At 43.4% G+C, this 24,841-nt stretch overlaps 1 protein-coding gene across 5 annotated transcripts in view; it reads right to left on the bottom strand.

Annotated features, from left to right (window-relative positions):
* The window catches only part of dennd5b (DENN/MADD domain containing 5B), a 96,004-nt gene that overhangs the window by 15,689 nt on the left and 55,474 nt on the right, over positions 1-24,841 (bottom strand). For 3 of the 5 annotated variants that reach the window (XM_084346571.1, XM_084346572.1, XM_084346573.1), the window contains 9 exons: positions 19,955-20,142; positions 15,977-16,567; positions 14,570-14,804; positions 9,275-9,425; positions 8,114-8,204; positions 6,473-6,604; positions 3,313-3,465; positions 2,880-2,967; positions 209-290 (listed from right to left, as the gene is read on the bottom strand). In XM_084346571.1, coding sequence (XP_084202697.1) covers positions 209-290; positions 2,880-2,967; positions 3,313-3,465; positions 6,473-6,604; positions 8,114-8,204; positions 9,275-9,425; positions 14,570-14,804; positions 15,977-16,567; positions 19,955-20,142 — 1,711 coding nt within the window. Of the gene's footprint in view, positions 1-208; positions 291-2,879; positions 2,968-3,312; positions 3,466-6,472; positions 6,605-7,657; positions 7,769-8,113; positions 8,205-9,274; positions 9,426-14,569; positions 14,805-15,976; positions 16,568-19,954; positions 20,143-24,841 lie in introns of all 5 variants that reach the window. The other 2 variants (XM_084346569.1, XM_084346570.1) reach the window with 1 other exon arrangement.

The raw sequence follows: 24,841 nt of genomic DNA, 5'->3' as shown, positions 1-24,841 counted from the left end.
ACTCTAATATTCAATGACTCTCCTGGTAGAAAAAAATCTCTTTGTTGCAAGCATCCTTTTTTGTGGATTTTTTTCCTACATGAATCTGGGTTCTAAGGCAAATTCTGATGAGTTTGGGCTACAGACACATGATTGACATGACAAGTTGTGAATTTCTTCTGCCAGCCCAATGAGACCTCTTCCATCATTAGAAGACAGCAACACACACCTCATATCCTGTATGAGAGACACACGAAGAGACGGCATCGCTATGGAACAATCAGACTTCCTCCTCTCAGGAACATGTGACACTGTTAAGGAGAAATACAGCATATGATGGCTTTGTTGCAGTCAGAATTGTGTGTTAGATGATGCAGGATAGAAAGCTACGCTAAATGGACATATATGAAAACTGTGGAATATTATGAGGTTTGTTGAAAAAGCTAAACTGAATTGTTATTTAATTTACGAGTATGAAGCGTCCTTATAGTGGGGTGTGAATGACGGATTCAAAATATACTATAGGCTACTTGGAGCCTAATGTCTCTGTCTCTGTCACCCTTCCTTTCAAGCTCAATATTGTGGTGATCTATCGCCCTCCTGGTCCTCTCTGCAACTTCTATGATGAGATGGACGCCCTCCTAAGCTGCCCCCCTGACGATGGCACACCGCTTGTCATCTTGGGTGACTTCAACATCCCCCCCGAGAAGCTGCGCTCATCTGAATTCATCAGCTTCTTCTCCACATTTGACCTCACACTCTCCCCCTCTCCACCCACCCACCAGGCCGGGAACCATCTTGACCTTGTCTTCACAAGGTCCTGTAGTACCTCGGCACTCTCTGTTACCCCACTCACTGTGTCCGACAACCACTTTGTCACTTTCTCTCTCCCCTTGAAGTCCACCGCTTTCATCGCCCCTACACCTCACGCGGTCACCACCCGCAACCTGAAATCCCTCTCTCCCTTCACTCTCTCATCAACTGTTCTCTCCTCACTACCATCCACAGAAGCCTCCTCAACTCTGTTATCCTCCCTCTCCTCCTCTTTAGACGCTCTCTGTCCCCTCACCTCCCGACCAGCCAGTCGACAGCTACAGTAAAGCCACTACTAAAGAAACCCACCCTAGACTCGGCTGACATCCGAAACTACAGACCTGTATCTCTTCTCTCGTTCCTCTCTAAAACCCTGGAACATGCCGTCCACAACCAACTGTCTTGCTACCTTTCACAAAATGACCTCCTTGACCCTAATCAGTCAGGCTTCAGGACCGCTCACTCCACTGAGACGGCCCTCCTCACAGTGACTGAGTCGCTCCGTGCCGCCAGAGCCTCGTCTCACTCGTCAGTCCTCATCCTCCTCGACTTATCCTCTGCATTTGACACAGTCAACCACCAAATCCTCCTCTCCACTTTGGCTGAACTTGGCATCGCTGACTCTGCTCTAACCTGGTTCACATCATACCTGACAGATTGCACCTTTCAGGTCACGTGGAATGGCTCCTTGTCCAAACCCTGCTCCCTGGAAACTGGTGTCCCTCAAGGCTCAGTACTAGGACCGCTTCTGTTTTCACTATACACTAGATCACTAGGCTCTGCAATCACATCACATGGATTCTTTTACCACTGTTATGTTGACGACACCCAACTGTTCATCTCCTTTCCCCCATCCTCCAATACCCATGTTGCCACGCGCATCTCGGAATGTCTGGCAGACATCTCCGCTTGGACGACTACGCATCATCTCAAGCTCAACCTTAGTAAAACTGAACTCCTCCGCATCCCGGGGAAAGACTGCCCTCACATGAACCTGTCAGTCACTGTCGAGAATGTCACAGTGTCGCCTTCATCGACTGCGAGGAACCTGGGCGTAATCCTTGATGACGGACTATCCTGCACCCCCAACATCACCACGGTGGCCCGATCCTGCAGATTTGCCCTCTACAACATCTGCAGAATCCGGTCTTTCCTCACAAAGGATGCAACACAACTCCTGGTCCAATCACTGGTCATTTCCCGCCTGGACTACTGCAACTCACTCTTGGCTGGACTCCCAGCCTCTGCGACTAAACCGTTGCAACGTATCCAGAACGCTGCAGCGCGCCTTGTTTTCAATCTACCCAAATTCTCCCATGTGACCCCCCTCCTCCGTGACCTCCACTGGCTTCCTGTTGCGGCCCTACTACATCAGCTGGCCGGCTGGTACCGCCATCGCTAAGAGCAAACAAAACCAGCTCAGCGAAGTCTGGACTCTTCTCTTGATTCGGCTGTCCTGGCATTGGTCGGGAGTTTGTTCCACCAATGGGGCGCCAGGACAGCAGAATCAATCGCCATCTTCCGGAAAAGACTCAAGACTCACTTGTTCAGACTTCACCTCGACCCCGCATAGCATGACTCCATCCCCAAACCCCCCACCCAAAAAAATAAAAATAAAAAAATGTATATGCACTTGTATGTTCTTACATCATAGCTTACTTTTGTACTTAAGGTATCCTTGATAAATAGCAGCTACTTTGCTCAGATGAGGGCTTGAAAGTTGTTTCTATCTTTTCTTTTCTACTTTATCGACGCTGATATGTTGTGGTTTCTTTCTTGTGACAAATGTACCTATTGTAAGTCGCTTTGGACAAAAGCGTTTGCTAAATGCCCTAAATGTAAATGTAATGTAATGTAATGGAGTATGAAGAGAGGTTGAAGTGAGAATGAGTCAAATGTTATGAATGGGACTGAAAAGTTAAACAAACATCACAATGTATCAAAGATTGGGAAGATTTAAATATTTAAATTGAGTTTGCCACTCAAAGAATGAACAAAAAGTTTATAGTTGAATATGGTTAAAATGTTGGAAAATAAACTGTGTGTGTGTGTGTGTGTGTGTGTGTGTGTGTGTCTGTCTGTGTTACCTGGTGACTCTGCCTGCTGCTGCTGCTCCAGCAGCCTCTCTTCTCGGGCCTGGTAGTGTAGCAGGTGGGACCATAGGGCCGACTTCCCCTGAGAGGTCAGAGAAGAGTGTTTAAGAGAACCAGAATCACACACATAAAGGCAGCTCATTGATGAAGGGAGAGATTATACACACACATAAAGAGGATTCATCAGGATATAACCTCTTAGCCTCAATATCCAATAAGGTCATAAATATCTGATTAACCACCGAGTGTTTTTACTGACAGCACAAGTGGATGTGTTCCAGCAAATTGACTTTATAATAAATCTGATGCATGTGCACTGGTTTGTGACAGTATGAAGCTTCATTTATGTTTCCCTGTATGTTTAAATGTTCCTCTGACTCTGTGTTTGTATGTGTGTGTGTGTATGTGTGTATGCACATGCACTGACTTGTTTGACTTGCAGCCCGTGGCTCCAGATCCGCTCAAGCAGGTCACACAGGCTGGCGATCAGAGTGTTCTCCTCCAGTCCAGTGATGTTTGCCTCACCGTGGCCCAGCTCCACCGCCTCCCAACCCATCTTCTCAACCAGCATACGCTTTGTCTGAACATACACACAACATTAAGATAGTTATATGCACGGCTTGAGGGGATAGTCACTTGCACACAATAAATAATGAAACCAAACAATTCACAATTCATAAAGAAGTAAAAAAAGTCCAGTAGATCACCTCATCATTGTTACAACTTAATCCTTTGGAGCAACTCCAACCATCAAAGGTACATCCCCTGAAAGTACCTGGTTTTGTTACTGACAGGCTGAGGTTGTTATTCTAAGTGTCTGAAATTACAGAAATGATGACTATGTGAAATAATAAGAATAATTTTGTAACCAGAAATACAAGTCTTGTTCAAGGAGAAGTTTCGCTATGAAATCTCATGAGAAGTGAGTCTTTACAGTTGTTGCCTCAGCTAGATTGCCAAAACTTTCACAGTCGGAGTTGCCCCAAAGGATTACATTGCAGCTGTGTAACGGCTGCCAGCTGAGGCGATCTACTGGGCCAATTTCGAAAACCGAAATCATCAACCCATTGAGGGCTGGATTCAAAATCACAGCGAAAATAAAAGTAAAAAAATTTAAATCACATGCTGATCCAACTTGTGTGAATTTTAACACAGCAACTTATAATATGACTCAGTAGTGTGCATGGCCCCCATGTGCCTGTACACTCTTGACAACGTCTGGGCATGCTCCTGATGAGGCAGTGGATGGTGTCCTGGGGGATCTCCTCTCAGACCTGGATAATGGTATTAGTGAGCTCCTGGACAGTCTGTGGCCGTACATGGTGGTGTCGGATGCACCAATACATAACGTCCTAAGGGTGCTCAATTGGATTTAGGTCAGGGGAACGAGAGGGTCAGTCAATGGATCAATGCCTCGTCCTCCAGGAACTGCATACACACAGAAGGGCTGGCATTGTCCTGCAGGTCCCACTGCACCAGCGTAAGGTCTGACAATCACTCTGAGGATTTCAGCCCAGTGCCTAACAACAGTCAGGGTACCGTAGAGTATGACATGGTGCGATGGTCATGCTGGATGATGTTACAGGCAGCATAACGTTCACCACGGTGTCTCCAGACTTTTTCATTCCCTTTCTTATGAGCTCAGTGTGAACCTGCTCTCATCTGTGAAGAGAACGGCGCATCAGTGACAGACATGCCAATTCTGGTGTTCTCTTGCCAATGCCGATCGAGCTGCACAGTGCTGGGCTGTGAGCACAGGTCCCACTAGAGGATGTCGGGTCCTCATTCCACCCTCATGGAGTCTGTTTCTGACAGTCTGGTCAGAAACATGCACACCAGTAGCCTACTTTTTAGGGCTGTGGCAGTGCTCCTCAGGTTCCTCCTCGCACAAAGGAGCAAATACCAGTCCTGCTGCTGGGTTGATGCCCTTCTACGGCCCTGTCCAGTTCTCCTCGTATAACAGCCCATCTCCTGGTATCTCCTCCATGCTCTTGAGACTGTGCTGGGAGACACAGCAAACCTTCTTGCGACCGCACGTATGAATGTGCCATCCTGGAGGAGCTGGACTACCTGTGCAACCTGATTGGGCTGCAGGTACCGCCTCATGCTACCAGTAGTGACAAAGACACAAGCAGAACCCAAAACTAGAGAAGAATCAGCCAGGAAGGATCAGGAGAGAGCAACTGTCTGTGGCCACCACATGCAATTTTTGGGGGTTCCCTTGCTTCTGCCTCTCCAATGCACCTGTTGTCACTTTCATTTGCACCAAAGTAGGTGAAATTGATTCACAATCACTTGTGCTTCCTAAATGGACTGATTGATATCCCTGAAGTTTAAGTGACTTGGTGTTATACTGTGACGTTTAAGTGTTCTGTTTAAAAAAAAAAACAGAACGCAGGAGGGTGATCGATGAGCTGATGATGAGGTGAACTTCCTGGAAAGCGCAGAAAATGGCACACAGACTCGGTGAAAGAGAACTGGCCTCTACTTAAAGGGGAATAATTTGATTTTCTAATTAATATCTGAATTATACACACTTGCAAATTGGAGACACTGAAGTGACAACAAATCAACATGTTCTTATCTGTAGCACAGGATTATATAACACTGAAGCACATCTAAAATAATAAATGATAATATAAGTCAAATCATAAGAAAATCATACTGGTTAACACCAAATACACTAATGTGGTACTGGTATTTCCTTATATCATTGTGTTAAAGGTTTTTACCAAAACTCATTAGATACCAGAGTGGAATCCTGTAAATTTGCAGATTTTGAAGCAGAGTTAGAGTTTCATAATATCAAAATGATCACATGTTGTGAAACACAAGGTATATATATTTACACATTCAAGTTGATAGTTCTGACCAATTCAGACACTTAGGGTAAATAGAAGGAGGAAAAAGAGAGGGGAACTAACTGAGGAATGTGGTGTATTTATGACTCTTGATAGGTTTAAGACATAAGGATAAGAATGGAAAGTCTGTGCTTGATGGAACAAGGCACGTCTTCTCAGGTCTATTCCTTGTCTTTCTTGGCACCCTTCCTCCTTAAGGTCAGATGTCATTGGGTCTGTGTGTGTCTCTGAGCACTGTCTGCCTCCACAGGTAGTGCTGACACACTACAGAACAACACTCCTCCATCCGCCTAATAGTCATTGCCCAATTCAATCAACTGATCACTTGCAGTTAGTTATCTGTGTTGCCAAATGGTTCCTCAGTAGTAAATCAAATTTTTGACATACTGTCACATTGCACCACTAACTTGATCTGAACACTGAATGAAAACAACACACAACTGTCACACTCATGCACAAGGGGGTGGAGATGTGTAAATGTTCTGAGTTTTACAAGCAGTATCTTAGCAGTCTCTTATTCATTTAAATTTGTGGAAAATCTGCAGAGTTGTCATTGGAATTCTGTGGCCAATATTCCATGCGTGCCTGTTCCTGAGAGATGATCTTTAAGTTTGTGAAAACCACAGAGGTTATCAGACTGAGGAAGTCATGGTGTCAGTGAATGACTGTACTAATGAGTCAGGTCCTTTTCTTAGTGCAGAGAAATGCTGTGTTTGGATGTTTCACCTTCATGCGACACTCCTTGAGCAGCCCCTCAACAAACTTCCAGTTGGTCTGGGCGATGACAGCAGGCGACAGATCAGACAGTTTGGGCTGTCGAAGGTTCTTCCCCAGGCTGCGGGCCTCCTGCATGTACTTCTAAAGATCACACAGAAGAAACTAGTGAGTTCTGGAGAACCTGCACTATGATCAGGCCTGAACTGCCTGAACTGAACGGTATCTGTTGTGTCTTATTTATTTCGTAATGCACACAAGCTAACGGTTGAGACATTAAACCTAAGAAGCACACACTTCTGCTGCAAGTTAACATGATGCATCAAAAACATTCACTTCAATATGGCACAGATACATTTATCTGATTTCAAACAGCAGCTGTGTCTCACTGTCTGTTTCCCTGCGGTCATTGTAAATATGACAAAATATGCTGCATGCTCAAACAGAGACGGCCACCCCTCAGCAACTGTTTTCTGGAGTAGAAATGATATAATGACTATAGCTTGTGATATTAATAAAAGTGAAGAGCTGTGAAAATCCAACACTTCAAAGGATTCATGTGAGTTAACAAGAATGGATGTGACAGTGGACACAAGTGAAAGCTAGGAAGTCATTTAAGAAAGGATGTGTGTGTTGGGAGGTGAGCAGGGTTCCCACTGAAGTCATAACTGAAGCATCACAGCTTTTCCACATTGTCACATACTGTGACTCAGTCGGCTTCCCTGCAATAAACTTCTAGAATAAAGCTTCTTCTCAGGGCCCAGTCAGACCAGCATTTATAACAATGAAATGATAGAATTGGGGGTAAACTGTCCCCTTAAGATTCCAGTCATAATTAATTTGGGAACACTTGTGGTTACCATGTTAATAGCAAGTGTGTTCATATCAATGAGATATCAATGAGATCAAATTGCTCTGGATTACATGCATGAATTGTTTTCTTGTCAATCCTGCATGTTAAGGTAGACAATCTGAATCTAGCGCTGGAATGGAAGACTACCATTTAAATTCCACAACTAAGAAGTGTAGGAGAGGGGAAATATAATAATATAATTAAATTGCACAGAAAATCTCAAAATCGTAAAAAAGTTTGACCTTAAGAACAGTGGGAAACCCTGGGTATGAGTGTAAAGTGTGGGGTGGAGGTGGAGGGGTCTGTGAGAGGGAGTCCACAACAGAAGCAGCTCCTTCACATACCAGGCAGGATGCAGAGGCAGATTTTTTAGGCGGTTTGTTAGGTGGAGGGGACGCATTGTCCCACTCCCAAAACGCCATGGAGTTCTGCAGGACCAGACAGCCCTCCACCTGCTGAGGAGGAGGAGAAAGAAGGGTACGACCCGACCCCCGACCGACCGGTACAGGACACACGAGCAAGCAGACAGGAGAGACCAGGAACAAAAGAGAAGAATGGAAAGAAAACAGAGGGCAGCAAGCAGATGAAGTCTTAAAAAAGGGATGAAAAAGTGACAAATAAAAGCTCAAACAGAAACCAACAAGAATTAAATTACAGAACAAAAACAAACAGAAATATGCTGTCAGGAGACACAGAAAAATAAAGACATGCTTGTACACTACATTATGTTACAGAGCAGAGGAGGGGAGAGGGAATTTCGAGGAGAATGTTACAGGTTGGCTGTGAGGAGGTTTTTCTACCTCTTTCAGGTCGTTGTCGAGGCTCAGATGTTCCGTTTGTTGTCTGTGACGGTCTTTCCTTCGCTGAGCTGTTGCACTCCTATGAGACCACCTGATAAGTGAAATTACAACTTTTATCACTACTTTTTAAAAGGTTTTAACGTAATTCACAGAAACTAGGAGTGCATGATAAGGTGAAAAGAACAAACAACTTTTATTGTAAATTATTGCTATTATTTTGACAGATATTACAATTGCAATATGATTCATGATTAGTGGGAATTATCATTTTTGCATCACAATTTTTATTTTCACTGAAAAAAATATAAAAATCATGATGAAGCAACATTTGTTAGGGTCTGTACCAAACAGACATGTTTGTTTACATCTGTAGAACAAGATCAAGGCCAGGCATCTCTGCAGCACTACAGTACTTTATCATAAAGCTGTTTGTCACGCATTTTACCTCATCAAAAAACAAATGCAGCTTCTGCAATTTGGATTTATGATTAATTGTACAGCCCTCACAGAAACTGTCTTCCTCTGAATCTCTCCTCTGTAAACAGAAGAATGTTATCAATCACATATCTGTGTCAAGTGCAGAGCTTGAGTCGGGACATGGTTAGCCTAGCTTAGCATCAAGAAGTGCAGAGAGGGTTCTAGTCTTTGTCCAAAGTGACAAATTACTCAGACCAGAGGTGCCCTGATGGCCTTAGGGTTGAAGGGTCCTCATTTCCTGTCATTTCTCTACTGCCAGCTGTCCAATAAAAGCTTAAACTAACAAATTTGCGTCCAGTATTCCCTTAAAGGTTAAAACTATTCCTTAATTTAATTTTTTAAACGTTTTTCTTTTCCTCTGCAAACAGACAGACAGATTGATATGTACATAATTAATCCCAAGCGAAAGTGTAAATGCAGCACAACACAGACAAATTAAAAACACAAGTCAGTACAAAAAACAGGATACCAAATAAGGTCAAGTAAGGTCGAGGACACATAGTCAAATAGTGAAGAGTAAATCTGAAAGGGCACCGAAACTGATACAGAAAGCAAAATTTGGTTCTTTACATAACACATGAAGCACATGGAGAAGCAGTATAAAAATGAGCCCAGCGAGTTGATAAAGTGTTGGTGTTAAGTGCTGACTTCATATGCTGGTTTCATGTGTGGAGGTTGACTCACTTGTTGTTGGTGGGCCCCGTGTTAAGCACATCAGCTTGCAGTTTTGGGAAGAATCCCTGCTCGTATTTGCCCTGACCGATCTTCATGTCCAGCAGGTGCGGGTGGATGGCGGTGTGGTCAATTTTCATTAGCCGCTGCTCAATGGCCTGAGCTGTCGGGAGGACAGAATCTATTTAGATAGCACTTTGATCAGGAAGTGTGAAAAAAACTTTTTTTTCCCCCTCAGTTTTCCTGCAGTCCGTGGAATCATAGAAAGTCAATACACAGAAAATGTGAATTATAAGCTCTAACAGCTGCTCATTTGCCAAGACGAAAAAACCTGGCTGGACTTCAAAACAGGTTGTTTACACAATAAATCACAGATGGAGTATGGTGTCCTCTCATCCTACTCTGCTACTGTAAGGGAAATTCTCCTTGATGAGGTAGAGAATTGCTAATTCTCTGAAGAATTACAAACTCGGCATGATGAATCAGATCTCTTTAATACATGCAGCATGGAGAGAAGACCCACAGTGTTCTCTGCAGTCTTCAAGATTTTCTTGCCTTAACACAACAGAACAGTGGTTACATACTTCATGACAATTGTTGTCAACCCATACCTTCCCCAAAGGAATGATCATCTGATGTTTGTATCAATCATGTCTTCCCCAGGCCAGTGACCCTCTGATATTTTACTGGATAATCAGTGTCATCATAGCTACCTTCCTGTTAATAACTTAGGGGCAAAGAGAATTGCCCCTTATATGAATTCCTGACCTTTTCTAACCCTGACAACTCCCCACACCTCAGGTGAAGAGGATCTCCCCACATCCTGGTATGTTCTCTGCCCTATATTGAAATCTTAATACCCTTTAAACCTAAACCATATTATTCTACTCCATTGTATCTCAGAGACAAATATTATACTTTTATTCCACTTCATTTATTTTAAAGCTTTAGTTAGCATTAGGCCTACTAGTTACTTTACTTAGTTTATTTATATTTTATACTAATAATCTAAAGTTGTACCTAGGTTATATTATTATAGGTTAAGCCACCCAGCAGTACAAAAAGTTATTAAAATTACCTTTACCCGCTGCAGCCCTAAAGTTATGACCACATTAATGCATCAATAGTTATAATTCGAGAATATACCATACGTATATTAATCTGAAATGGACCATTTGTTTATTCAGTCATGAAAACAAAGACCATGTGTTTATTTAGCTTGTTAATGCACATAAAATCAGTCAATGAAGATCGTTCTCTTCTAATTAAAATGTTTCCCCTCCCGGGGCACCCCATAAGCCCAGTTGGTAGAGTGTAGAGAGATCTCGCCCTCGCCACAGAGGCCCAGGGTTCAAGCCTGACCTGAGCACGATCCCGGGCCGAGCATATTTAAAGATTATCTACCATATCATGAGGTCATCAATATTATGCTTGAGCTTTTTGTTTTTCAACAGCAGTGAACGCAATTTTGCTGGGAAATAAATGATTTAACAAAAAATATATAATTTTCACTGTGGCAAAAAAAAGTTTGCTCTCGGATGTCTGCATGCGCCTGACGACATAGTCTAGCAGTAAAATAACAGCATGAGAAATTACATTTATATAACTACAATAACAAACAAGAAAACAGCTCTTACACTATAATTTCCCGGCACCACTGCAGATAAAGTCAGCCGCTCAGAGTGCTGCACACACACTTTTTCCTTCCTGTTAAATCATTAATTCCCCAGCCATACTACTTTCACTTTCATGCAGTACTGTTGAAAAACAAAAAGCTGAAGCATAATATTGATGACCTCATGATATGGTAGCCTAATAATCATTTAATGTGTGAAATATGTCTCTCACACACGTCAAATACTGTATGCCTATGATACATTAAGAACAGCTGATTTCAAGGTAAAGTAATGCTTCTGCTTCCATCATCACTGCTCCTCATGGTGGATAGATAAACCATTGCAACTGGTTTCTACAATGCTTAGGGGCATTAGGATTCTGCCCCACCTTCACTATGTCATTGTGGGGGATCTCATTCCAGTCATGGACTCCTCCAGGTCTGAGCACGGACCCATCACCGACTGGTTAGGGCCCTGTCACAGAGGAACGGGAAGCTTTAAGGCTGCATCTGTAAGCACAGGACTGTTTACAGGTTATTGGTAGTTTGCCCCAGTGTTGGCTAATACTAACGTTACATATGGTCTTGTAAGGGAGAATGTAATGCTGAGTCTGACGAGCTGTCTTCTAAAGGTGGAATGGCTAACTGATAAAATGGCACAGATTAAATCTCTTCTCCTGTCCATCCACCCTGGTGCTGGTGCAGAGGAAGGCTGGCTTGTCCACTCCACCCATGCTTGAGCTGATGCCAGCGGAAAAGTTGTGTCGTTAGCAGCTTCAGCTACTCTCTTCAATGACTATGGTTAGCAGGGGCCCTCCCATAGTTCTACAGATGGCTCCATGGCTTGTCATTTGCATGGTAATGGGCTGCCTGCAGCTAGATTCACGGCAGTCAGAATAGGCGCCTGCTAGTGCTTTTTTTCCAGGCGCACTTCGGCTCCCACTCACTTAACTTTTCCTCTTTTAGATTTTCTTCTCCATGCATACTGAAAGGACACATAGGCTCTCACCTGCCCAACGTCTGATGCCTGGACTCTGGCGACCATGCAGGATGCAACAAAATTTGACTACGGCTGCATGCCAGCTATTGAGCATACCATTGCTTCCCTTATAATTTCCCCTGAAGAGGCGCTGAGGCCGGATGCCAGGTGTCCTTGACCCCAATGTCGAGTGACAGATGACCTCCTTCTTTCACCTCTTGCTTGCCCTCTCAGCTCCCTTGCAGCAGACTGCAGTCAACATGTCCTTCATTAGCCTGAGTAAAGCTTCACTGCAGGCCTTTGCCATCATGTCAAGAGAATTTGGGCGTCTGATGTCCACTCTGGTTCAGAGTTGTCACCAGGTTTGGCTCGCACAGTCACCCTTGTCTCCTCCCTCCGTACTATCCCAGTGGAGCCAAGGGAGCTCTTTGGTTCAGCCGCTCTGCAGGTTCTGGAGCGGATGGTTCAAGCTAACCAGACCATGTAGCAGTTCTCGGGTCTGCACAGGGACAAGCTGCCCCCTAGAAGCCTAGGGGTTTGGAATCTGCCATCGAGGCAACCAGCTCAGGCCATCAGAGGCCTCAGCGCTTCACAATGAGGCTGTAGCTCTGGAGTCTCACTCTAGGACCCAGATGGCTTGGGTGTCACTCACTGGATGAATACAGCAGTCCTTCCTAAGTTGCTGGCACAATCACACCTAAATCAGCCTATCCAGCTGGGACAGTTCGACCCCCCATTGGGAGAGGGAAAGTCAGGAGTCTTGTGTGCGGCGTGTGCAAACTACTGCATGCAAACAGCTGTCAGAAAAGCTCTTTGTCTGTTACGCTGGCACTAAGGGTACATTCAGATAAAATCCAGTGGTGAGGCGAAATGCCACATGCTTGTGCAGCAGTGTGGGAGTGTCATCAGTGGTCTGTGTGTGTGAGGCGTTGGGAAACCCCACTGATCAGTTTGCTGAAAGGAGAAGCTCCTATATTGTTATACTACCAGCCTACGCTACTCGTGATTGTTTTTCCTCATCGACGGGTTAAAAATAACAGTTAACAACCAAGATGTGAGGCAGATCATTACTGTGTGTTTTAAACTGGGGCCCACTACTGATCCATTCTACTCTGCCTCTGATCTGCTGTCATGCCTCTGCCAGGTTAGGTCAATTGGCATCCATGGATGCATTTTAAACTGATGTACAGTGCCAAACTGAGTGAATACACATGACACACTATTCACTGTAGTTTCAGTTATTCATGCTACGAGTCTGACTGCCACCTTATCTGATTGGCCATCGCAACATGACATCGGGCAGTGTTTCTCTATAGGTTGAGTTGAGTTTTATTTTTTCTTTAGAGCCTCCTGTTGAAAACCTGCCTTTGTGCCACACCCCTGGATTTGATCAGAATCCCGCCTAGGAAGGGTTGCACTCTCTTCAAACAGCACGTTCCATTGGATTGTGGATGCCACGATGCTTACGTGTACAGCGTGACGGGCATGCTAAACCATCTGGGGTCAAGTGTCACTCTACCAGGAGTTTGTCCTGGTAGAGGACAAACTCCTGGTAGTCCTCCAAGGGATGCCCTTGGAGGACATCTGAGCTACACCTCGTGGGCATTGCCCAGCACATTTTCCAGATACTACAGAGTGAATGTGGTCTGTTTGGTGTGGTTCTTCAGCCAAGCTCCTCTGCTTATGAGGTAGATACTTGGGATTCCTCGCAACGCTGTTGTCATAAGTCATCCAGTGATAAGCACTGCCTTTGGTAATGAGGAAGGCTGAAATAGAACAAAGGTTACAGATGTAACCACGGCTCTATGAATGCTGGATGACTACCAGAGATCTCGGTCACTTGGAATTTTGTTAGTTGCGAGAAAACTCAGTGGGAACAATTCTGCGGATGACACTGGTACTTATACCTGGTCAGGGTCACATAGAAATGTGTTGATATATACAGTATACTCGACCGACGAGTGTGCGAGATGGAAGATATTGAGTGATAAGCACCGCCACTAGTAGTCATCCAGGGTTCATAGAACTGTGGTTACATCCATAAACTTATACCACAGTAAACCGCAGCCTCACAGATTCCCTGTTGGCCTCCAACAGTCTCAGTCAGTCCTGTGCACTCACCTCCTGCCTCACACTGCACACTGAACACCAATTAAAGGCTTAATAAAAGGAAAGCCAAGCAGCACTAATTGAGAAAATAAGAAAAAAGGTCTGACCAAACACTATTGCAGTAAGACAGCATCAGAGTGTGTGCTTGTGGTAATGCAGGAGAGAGAGAGAGAGAGAGAGAGAGAGAGAGAGAGAGAGAGAGAGAGAGAGAGAGAGAGAGAGAGAGGGGTGAAATGTTTGCTGTGTTGGGATGTAGAGAAATGAGGAGTACGGTTTTCTGGCCACTGAGGGAGGCTGAGCTGCTCCCAGACAATAAATGAAAAACAAGAGGAGAAGGAGAAATGGAGGAAGAGGCCAAGAGATGAATGCAGAGGGTTTTTGTGTGTTTTTAAATTGCATTGTACAGTGCCATCCTGTTTGACCTCTCCTAATGGACGGTTGGTATGCAGCATGAGCTCCTTTCCTGCTGCCAATTAAAAACACTACATTTCTGGTGTAGATAAGCCTCTCCAACCACTTCTGCTCCAATTTTAATAATGTTTTCTGTGAAGTCAAGCACACTCCAACACGTTCTAGCACTCACACTTCTCCACGCTGAGCTTACCAGACTCCTTGAGGATGGAGCACCTCTGGTAGATGGAAGATCGGAGGCTGGGTGCGCGTTGTACGTTGTAGAGGCGGGCCTTGTCGATGCGTGCATCAAAGACGCGGAGCAGTGGCTCCTTCTCCTCCCACTGTGACATGATCTTGTTGTCAATGAAGGTGGCAAACATCTGCGTCTCAATGAAATGGGAGAGGAAGGGCAGGTAGGGCTCCGGCTGGTCAGACAGGAACGATGCCTGGAGCAAGCATGATCACAGAGATACAGAAATATATGGAATGTTAGTTTTTCAAGGTTAGCCAGTTGCAGCCTGATAGATTAATTATATGCAGCACACAAAAGCACATTCAATCACTTTGATCACTTGTGTCCTTTTAATGCAAACAAAACATTTTCTGCTGCTTCACTGCTAATTTCTTTCAGAGAAGAAAAATCCATATTTCCACTAAACTGCTGGAAAACCTTTGCTGTGTAGCAGATACGTGATATGCATATATGTAAGGGAAGGTTGATGTTTGTATTAACAGTACGTTAACAAATGTAACACATGGCAATTAGATCATATCCACACTAAGCCAGCACTGTATTCAGCCAGATACTAAGTGTTGTTCTGGCAGCAAAATTAAGAAGTCAACTTTCTGTTGCCTCAAAACACTCATTTTAATTGTCAATATCACATAGCAGCATATATTTTTTCAAATGACTTTGCAATCTTTACATAGTGATTTGAGAGAGACAATGTAGGTGAAACGGTAACTAACAGGGCGATCCAACCATTGCTTCCTGCTTCTTCAGTTGTTTGTTGACAGAAACAGAAATAATGTAAATGAGAAACTGAACATTGAGTTGGTCTGCTATAAAACAGTCTTGTCTCATTGCTGTGGCTGGGATGCACAGTTCGGTGTAAGTGTAGTGTAGACAGAGATCTAACCAAAAAAAACAAATTCATGTCATTAACAACAAGTTTCAAATCTGTGCGGTAGATGATATTTTCACAACTCACCATGGAAATGTGTTGCATGTAATATGCATACACTGCTATTTACAATCCTTAACTGGCTCTGAATGCACAGCACAGAACAAAACTATTTGTTTTTGCAAGTGTTTTTTTTTTTTTTTTTCAAATTTGGGATCTCTGGAGACTTGGATTACACTGGACTAACTGTATGGAGCCATTTTATTTTTTTTGTGTTTGGTTGTTTTTTAAGTTTTAAAACAAGTCCCCATCTATTCCAGTTGTTTAGGAGAATGCTGCAACGCTGTTTTGCTGTAAAGCTCCTGAAATGAACTACGAAAATTCCTAGCTTTCCACTTTCCGGTGCTTTCATTTGTAGGTGAAGTAACTGTTTAAGATGGACACACAGAGAAAACCTAGTCTTGAAAGAACTCTGTTTGTTCTTGTTTAGTCACCTTGTCGAAGTTGTGCATCTGCTCCCTGTTCGTGAGCCAGGACTCCAAGTCCGGGGCGCTCTGGATGACAAAGGCTTCATAGTCAGCAAACATGGTGGTGAAGCGGCTGGCAAACACCTCCCTCAGCTGGATGTTCAGCTTGGCGTTCTTTAGCTCATCCTCTTCAGCTGCTGTCAGGCCTCCTTGGCACTCAGCACTCTGAGCTTTGACTTTGGCCCTTAGAGTTTCCATGCGGGCCACCGTCACCCCGGTTCTCTTGGTCAGCGCCTGCAGTCTCTCCAGGGTGGCATTTTCCTGTAGTAGCTCCAACACAGCAAGCTCCTCTCCTGCCAGATTGCCATTACGACCGTCGTCCTCTAGCTGACGGAGAGCAACGGTCTTACGCTCCCTACCAGGGGTGGAGGGGGTGCTGCCAGGAGTGCTGCCTGGACAGGAGCGGGTCCGTGGTGGAGCCCCCGTGTTGGGAGAAATGCCAAAGCGAAGCAGCACCTCGCTGAGCTCCTGGATGAACTCAGTCTTGTTGGGAAGGTGGGGAAAGTCCTCAGGAAGCTCAATGTAGTGGTTGTCAATGTCCACAAAACAAAGGTTGGCCTAAGAGAGGGACAGATGTTCATATTACAACAATAACTGAATTGACACACAGTTCTGGTACTACAAAAACAAAATCAAATCTCTACATCACGGAAAGAAGATAACAGTTTCCTGTTTGGATTGAGGGCAGAAAAGGTGCAGGGTGAGCCCAGAGAGCTGGGACAGGCATTATCAAGAGCCATTTTGAGACAGACTGGTTTAAGGAGGTATGATGGGGCTGGGAGATGTAGAGTGCGGAGAATGTAGGTCAGTGTGTGATTGATAACAGCACATAAGGGGAGATCAACCTAAATCTGACATAATGGAGTTAGGATCACACCCTCATATGGGATTAAAGCAAAACCTCTGATAATACTGTAGCTCTAAACCACAGAAATGGAAATAAAATCAATATTAAAAACAGGACTGACAGAGGAGCTCCAGATTGAATTTGGAGGTCAGGCTGCAGTGTGTGGTGTCTTCATGTGCTGGTGGAATCTCCAACATCCAAATATGGGCTGCCAAACAGACTGCGATGCCATAGCTAGATTGTAAGAACACTAAAGCTAAATAGCAAACAATACTGAAGGTCTCGGTTGAAGCAGGTAGATTTGTAAACTGGGATGTTTACAATAACTTGTTTGGGTAATAATGTTTACTGTTTGCATCGTTTTTTCTTTCAAATAAGTATGACTAATCCTGAGGTTTCTGTTTGAGGCCAATTCTTGCTCCACTGGATCTGTTTTAAGCATGTCAAAGTGATCCCAGATCTCAGCAAGTGATTTTAATCAATCACTTTGTTATTGTCAAAACAACAGTGATAAGGACCCTAGTAATAAACTGGAGTTATGCATGTAAATATGTTAAACACAGACAGTAATGGTAATGACCCTAACTACTCTGAAACTCAGAGCTCACATGTGTCCTTGATGACTCTGTAAGGACACTCCCACACCGAGTTTAAAAGCCTGCAACTCCCCTCCAGTTAGTCTTCTGGAGGCTTCTTCTCATCCAAGAAGCCTCTTGGATGAGAGGTGAAATGTCTTCAAGACACTGAAACAAGTCCAGTTGCCTACAGTACAGCCCTTTTTTTGGAATTACCATGACCTGGATGACTGAGAACCTATATACAAGAAAAAGGCCCAAATAATTAAGAATTTGTCAGAGAAAGCATTTCACAAAGTTTATAAAAATTCTACTAACTCAACAACTCACAAAATTGAGCAATGTTTTAAGAGAGCATGTGGCCTTTCCCTATGGAGGCCTCCCTAAGGGCCTTTATTGACTCCTGTTTACTGTATTTGTAAAATTTGCGGTAAAGGTTGAACTTACAAGAAGGCACAAATGATTTAGAATTTGCCATAGCCGTTTTCAAAGTTTACTCCTCACTCAACAACTCTCTAAATTGTGCAATTTTTTTCAGAGGGTCTGGGGATACTGCAGTTACTAGTTCAATGATTTGATCAGTTGAAACTGTGTGTTCACTTACATCTGCTGCTAAGATTAGCAGGTTAAGAGAGCCCTAACATGCACATGCACACAAAACGCACATGCGAATTACTAATTACCAATCCACTTAAATAGCATGTAGATCCTGAAAATATTGAAATTTCCTCAGATGTGCATAATAGTGCAATGCTAACATAACTGATGTTATCATTTGATCAGGTAAAGAAAGGCAAACCTTGTCCGGCAGTAATTCCCCAATTACATCCATATTTTCCTCTCTCTTCTCATTTCCTCTCTGCTTTGCTTCAAGCAATTCTTTCATCATCAGCCCATTTCTAGGGCACTGCCACTTCAAAGCATCATTCAGAGACACAGGGAGATTTGCTAGTCTAGGCAGGCAGGGGACCCCGTGTGGGGGAGGAGGAGGGCAGAGGAGGCTCACAGGCTTGTGGGTGCTCTGCAGCAGCATCCAGACATTGGCTGGGATCATTAGCATCCATACGGAATGTGCCGGATTAACGAGCGCTGGGAGTCAGGGGATGTAAGCAAAGCCGGAAGCCGGCGAGCCTGGATGTTCCATTTTGTTAGGGCCTTATCTTGCTTTACCACATGAATACACACAGACAGACAGACAGACAGACAGAGACACAGACAGACGCACACAGCACACACACACGCTGCAACCTTGCATTGGGCTAAATACTGAATGCTAAATACTGGTTGAAATCCAGAGGACATGCACCTTCCTAACTTAAATAAAAAGGCAAGAAGAAAGCAGAGACTAAACTAACTTTAGACTCCCTTTGCCTTGAGGTGAATTTGTAGACGAACAATAGGTAATTCCATGTTATATTGTGGGTGTGTGTGTGTGCAAGAGAGACGCTGATTAGAACAGAAAGGCGTTTTTTGCAATTTCCTGTCTGGTAGTCTGCCTTTGTGTGTGTGTGTGTATGTGTGTGGTGCTATTTTTCATTGTTGGCCTTGGATAATGTTCTGTCAGCCGCAAAGAGCACTGACTGCAAACTGCTGCTGCTTGTGCATGCACACACTTACAGTACTTGCTTTACTATACTGCCATTGCAGTTTGTACACTGACCAAACCTTACCAGAGCCTAAAAAATAAGCCGAACTCCAATCACAAGCATTACACCCTAAGTCCTAATATAAAACTCATTTCATATCTCAGGCTTTTAACACCTGCATTTTCTTAGCTCAAGATTAACCTGAACCCCGAGAAAGCTTGGGGCTAACAACCTCATTTCAAACTTGCACTAACCCAAGGCTTACAACAAGGCTCAGGTTAAAGAATCACATTTAAAAATCAAAGCCTGGGGTTTATTGTACATCAGCACAACAGTCACAGTTTATGTACAGATGAGGGGCAAAATAAAAGAGAAACCTGAATAAATGTGTGAAAAAGCATTACAAATACAAATGGTTCCATGTAAGTGGTACACAAAGGCTCACTGAAGACTCAATGAGTGTGAAAATGAATCATATTTATGACCTTCACACTCAGATCTTAACACAACATTACATACGGGAGATTTTAGAGCAAACTGATCCAGACTGTGTACTTTCTGTTTGGGGCTGGTTAGAAAGCCCTCTAAAGCTGCAACATGAGACCCAGCAGACTTTCATTCTTTGTATGGTTACAGCTATAACAGTTATCAATAGAGAGAAAGGAAATCTACCTCCCCTTTTTGGCTCAACGATATGGCTTCCTGTCATTTTTGGAGGAGATAAGCTACTGCTTGTCTGACTCATATCATTTGTTAAGATCTGGAGCCCCCTATGATTATATCAGAAAGCAGTAAACCAACTATAACTAAGTTATGTCTATTGATCTATGTGCTCCTTAAGTGAAAATAACTAATGCATATTATTATTTTCATTGTGGATAAATATTGTTTTGAACTTTGAAAAGGAAATGTCCCTAAGTGAACACTGGCTGTGTACCTCCTGAGGAAGCTCCAGTTTGGAGCGGTCTGTGCCCTCTTTGGACTGCAGACCCATCAGGTAGGGAACCGGAGCGTCCAGGAAGTGCAGGAGAGAGGCGGGCAGGATGGGAACGTAGACATGCTGCCACTGGAAGGGAAACAGCAGGGTGGTAATACCCTCAGCCACTGTCATCAACCGCTGGTAGTCTGGGAGAAGGAGAGAGAAGCATGATGACATGAGGCAAAATATCTAAAGTGACAGTCTACAAACTTTGCTTCCTGTGGCAGTCTGACAGCTCTTTAATTAGAGTTTGTAATGTTGAACCTAAAATCACCTCTGAGCTTCCAGTGTGATTTAATCAAAGTTAAAGGGGTGACACAGTTAAAATTTATAGGTCATGGCTGCTACATCACTTGTCTGACTTTGATAAAACAGGTGAGCAATGATGCATTTTAACTGTAGTTTCTTGGGTTTCAAAACTGCACAGTAATGAGCCTGACAATGGCAGGTCAAAATTTCCCCCTCAAATGTAAATTGTTTATGTAATTCCTTGTTTTGTTTGTAAGTTTGTGATGTCATTGCACTGGACTTCCAGAGATAACTTCTCTATTCCCTGTTAATTGCTCTTGCGGATTCCATCTGTTTAATCAAAATAGATCAGTATTAATTTTCCAAAACAAAAATAAACATCAAACGATATCAAATTTACCTGAAAGGTGTAATTTGTAAGAAATTGCCACAATTTGAAGGTAACTGGTAAAACTATAGAGGCCATAACCTCTCACTGTGGCTCAGGGTACTTTTTGCTACAAGCTGCCATTAGCAAGTATCTCAGTTAGTTGTGGAACTAAGTGGCTTGATTAGCTGACTGGAATATGCGCTCCCTGCAACCTCGAGGAGGCTCAGCTCGACCGGGCACTACCAGGGCACTTGCTGGACATAAGACTGGGACTGAACACAGTTTCTGAGACTGACAGAGGTCAGTTTGAACAGGGGATACAGTATGGGAGTGATTTACAGAGGCTCTGATCAGGACTATGATTCTAGGGACCAGAGGACATGGCAGGCAGGGACAGGAGAGGCATGAAAGCTGCAGAGGAGACAGAGAGTCAGACATCAGCATTGGGTAAAAATGGCGCGTAGAGCTGCAATATTTTCACATCTTACTCTGTGAACTGAGGATTTACTTCGACCAAACCAGAGGTAATTGTGGAAAACAAATCAAGACTGTTTTGCTGAGTGTTAATTAGTTTATGTCGAGTTTGAATAAAGTGTGTTTTAAGATTGAGTTAACGAGGCAATAAAGCTCATCTTAGTACGTAAAGGAGAGAAACTTGATTTCACAAGGTAAACGGTGGTATTTATTGGTCTACTGAGGAAAACAGATGTGAAAGCGTATCATTTCATGACATTTTGTGAGTCTATTTTGCCTACATACTAGACTATAAAATGGAGCTTGTAAAATGTGGCAAACTCGCAGCTCACATACATCTCCCAGCTGAAACTATGGGGCTATCAGACTTGAGGTACAAAGGCATATTGGGAGACATGACATTGCAGGGCTAACTGGTTAGCATGCTAACTTCAGTAGACATCTCGGCAACACAATACTAAAGCTTCTTTGACTCAACATCAACACTGTTGTTTCTTCACACTGTGTTGATAATGCTAGTTCATTATTTGAATGTTTTAAATTAATATTCCAAAGTCCAGTGGTTCCTACAGAAGACATTAATCTTGAAAAACACCTCACAAAAGTGATATACTATGAAACTCTTCTGTACACTATAATGAACTATATCATATACTTTTTCTTAAAACAGCTGGTGACTGCTGTTTTTGTCAACAACATTCCACAGTTATCCACATTTAGAGCAAAACAAACTACAGTGTGCGTGTTCATGCTACTAGAGGAACACGTGTGGCTCAATGATGTAATAGTTTTTCTCTCAAAACAGGATGAAAAGAAGCAATGATCCGTTTTCAGATTATTACAGTACATGTTATGTTATTACGTATTACGTATGTAAGATGTTATTACAATGTATCTGAATATAAGTAGGTTATGCTTTTTCAAAGAACTCTTCAACCACATAAAGATTATTTTACTGCAGTATACAGACTTGAACAGAGTCAAGGGGGTGGGGGAGAGAAAGTAAGAGGTTTATGAAATACATATATGTGAGAGTATTGATGTGCAAGAGAGGCTTTAATCAAGTGATTCAAATTGAATTTGAGAGTGAGTTAGGGTTAAGGACAAGAGGAATTACATTCTAATGGATTCTTTTCAATCCTTTATCACATGTGCGTGTGTGTTTGAGGGGACTGCCTCTGCTGTTCCCTAAAAAACAGATTAAGGTCAGGAGTTGAATGCCGGCTTTAGAATTGAGTTCAGCAGCAGTCTGATCAGATGTTATTATGATGGCCGGCACGATCTCGAGGAAAGTAAGAAAAAAAAAAGAAAAAAAAGAATAACAAATATCAGAGTTATAGAAGTTTATCCAATTAGCTGCTCTTTTCTTCTGTGCTTCTCTCCCTGTTTGACTGAACTAAATGGAATGAAAGGAAATGACAGTGTCCTCCTGTCCTTATGTGCACATATGGCATGTATGCACTTTCAATAAAAAACACATTAAGCTCTCCAGTGCCTTAGCCACAGATCACACTGATTTATATTCCACAAGAGAGACTCGATAAGAAGCAGCTGTTTGTTCACTTCTAAAAAGAGAGAGGGAGAGAGAGAGAGAGAGAGAGGGAGAGAGAGAGAGAGAGAGAGAGAGAGAGAGAGAGAGAAAAAGACAGAGAGAGAGAGTGTGTGAGTGCGTCTTTAAACATACGAACATAAAATGAATACAAGGACCTCTGATTATATATGAATACCAGTTCTAATGATGGAAAAAACGCTTAAAGGTCTCAATGTATTGCACTCATACCCTTTCTTTATCCTGCTGGATTTTCCAGATTCCCAAAAATTTCTCAGATCTGTGAGGCAAGTGCTCAGTGGTAGGAGAGTGGCCTCAGGTGTTGGGGTGACTCCAGCTAATTTTAACAGTACTATTGATCCTCATCTAGACATGAGGGGTGAAGAGCCACATGTGGGTTCAACCACTGTATTGAGGGGGATTTTAACAGATTATGGTCTGGTGGATACATGGACAATGCAGCAGAGGAGTGTGAGCCAGCTTGTGTTGAGGAACTACTGGAGGGTTTGCCGCAACTCTCCTCAACCAAACGGAATGACCTGGAATCCCCATGGAGTCACATTTCAGAAGTTGAGCGAGGCAGTGGCACAGATGGCGTCTTGGCATTCCCCAGGTGTGGATAGTCTGCTGGTTGAGTTTTATAAAAGCTTCTGGTCAGCACTGGGCCCAGACTGGTATGAGGTGGTGATGGAGTGCCTTCACGTTGGGGAGCTATCGCTCAGCTGTCGCAGGGCAGTCCTTACTCTGCTACCTAGGAAGGGAGATCTAAATGATTTATGGAGCTGGTGGCCCGTGGTGATCCTCTGTGTTGATTCTAAATGTTTTTCCAAGAGTGTGGCAAACCAGCTGAAGGGACACTTAGAGACAACAATACACCAAAACCAGACTTGCTGTGTACAGGACGTTCAATACATGACAACATGCATCTCCTGTGTGACATGATGGACTTGGCATAACTTTTTTAACCTTTGGCAGGGTGGACAATGGGTACATGTTTTAGGCTTTACATGCTTGAGGGGGGAATGTTTTGTTGCTTGGGTGAAGATGCTTTATGGCGGGGCCTCATGTCTAGTAAAGGTAGCTGGGGGGCTGTGTAGGCTGGTGCCTTTAGGCAGGGGGATTCGGCAGGGCTGTCCATTGTCAGGGCAATTATATATGGTTATCTGTTTACGAAAAACTTCTGTAACAGAAAGATTTTTAATCAGTCTATGTGTGTGGGTGTGCCTGGGGTTGTAGGGGGATGTACAATGTCTTGTATAGTGCTGTAAGTACCTGGTAGATATGTTTTAATAAAGGTGGCTAAAAGTCAAAGTCAAAGTCAAAGACTGACTGAAACACACCTGTTTATTTTTTCATGTCAAATCCTCTCCTACTTGATTTTATATTCTCCTCTTATTGAACTGGTGATGAATTAATTCATCATTTTTGTAGCACAGAGAAATTGCTGCAGGTGCTCCTTTGAAAAGGGCTGATTCATCTTTTACAACATTTGCTGCATCACCAAGGAACCTCTTTTTGAAATATAACAAGTACAAGTGCCTGTGATAGGTGAGCAAGCACATAATCATTTTAAAAAACACCAAATCTGATATGACAAAGGGTAACGCTGCAGAAAGTCCCGGCAGAGACGGTGCTCAAGGGAACGGGACATGTCATTGTGAAACTGTAACAGTGCATCAGGGACTGATAAACACAGCCAGCTCACTCTCACAAGGGAAGAGGCAGGCTGTCTGTGGTTAACAGCTGACATTAGGTGTTCTCCAAATGCAAAGAGGATAGACTTTAGTTCAGCTGCACACTGACAATGTTGTTATATAATACAAGAGTCCTAAAATTACTGTCTGGATTGAAGTTTAGAAAGAAATAAAAATGAAGGAGCCGAAGAGAAGCATCTCATCCCTTGGGGAATGAAAGAAACAAGCCAAGCTATTATGTGTGAAAACCTTGGTCAACTACTGGTCAACTGACCTGGGAAAAACACACTATACAAAATAGAGAAAAGGTTAGTACATCTAAGCAGAATGTTAAAGAGGTGGTTCAACCATTCCCATTGACAACCATATCTACCAATTAATTTCCTGGGGGAAACCCTGCATATGCTGCTGTAACAGCTTCCAATCTTCTGGTTTGAGGCTGTCCACCAGATTACAGAACCTGGCTGCAGGGATTTGCTCCCATTCAGACACAAGAGCATTAAGGGCTC

The sequence above is a fragment of the Pagrus pagrus genome, assembly GCF_965226575.1.
Source record: "Pagrus pagrus genome assembly, chromosome: 23".
In the NCBI taxonomy this organism is placed as follows: domain Eukaryota; kingdom Metazoa; phylum Chordata; class Actinopteri; order Spariformes; family Sparidae; genus Pagrus; species Pagrus pagrus.
The sequence above is the reverse complement of the archived record's forward strand: the minus strand, read 5'-3'. Positions and strand labels throughout refer to the sequence as shown.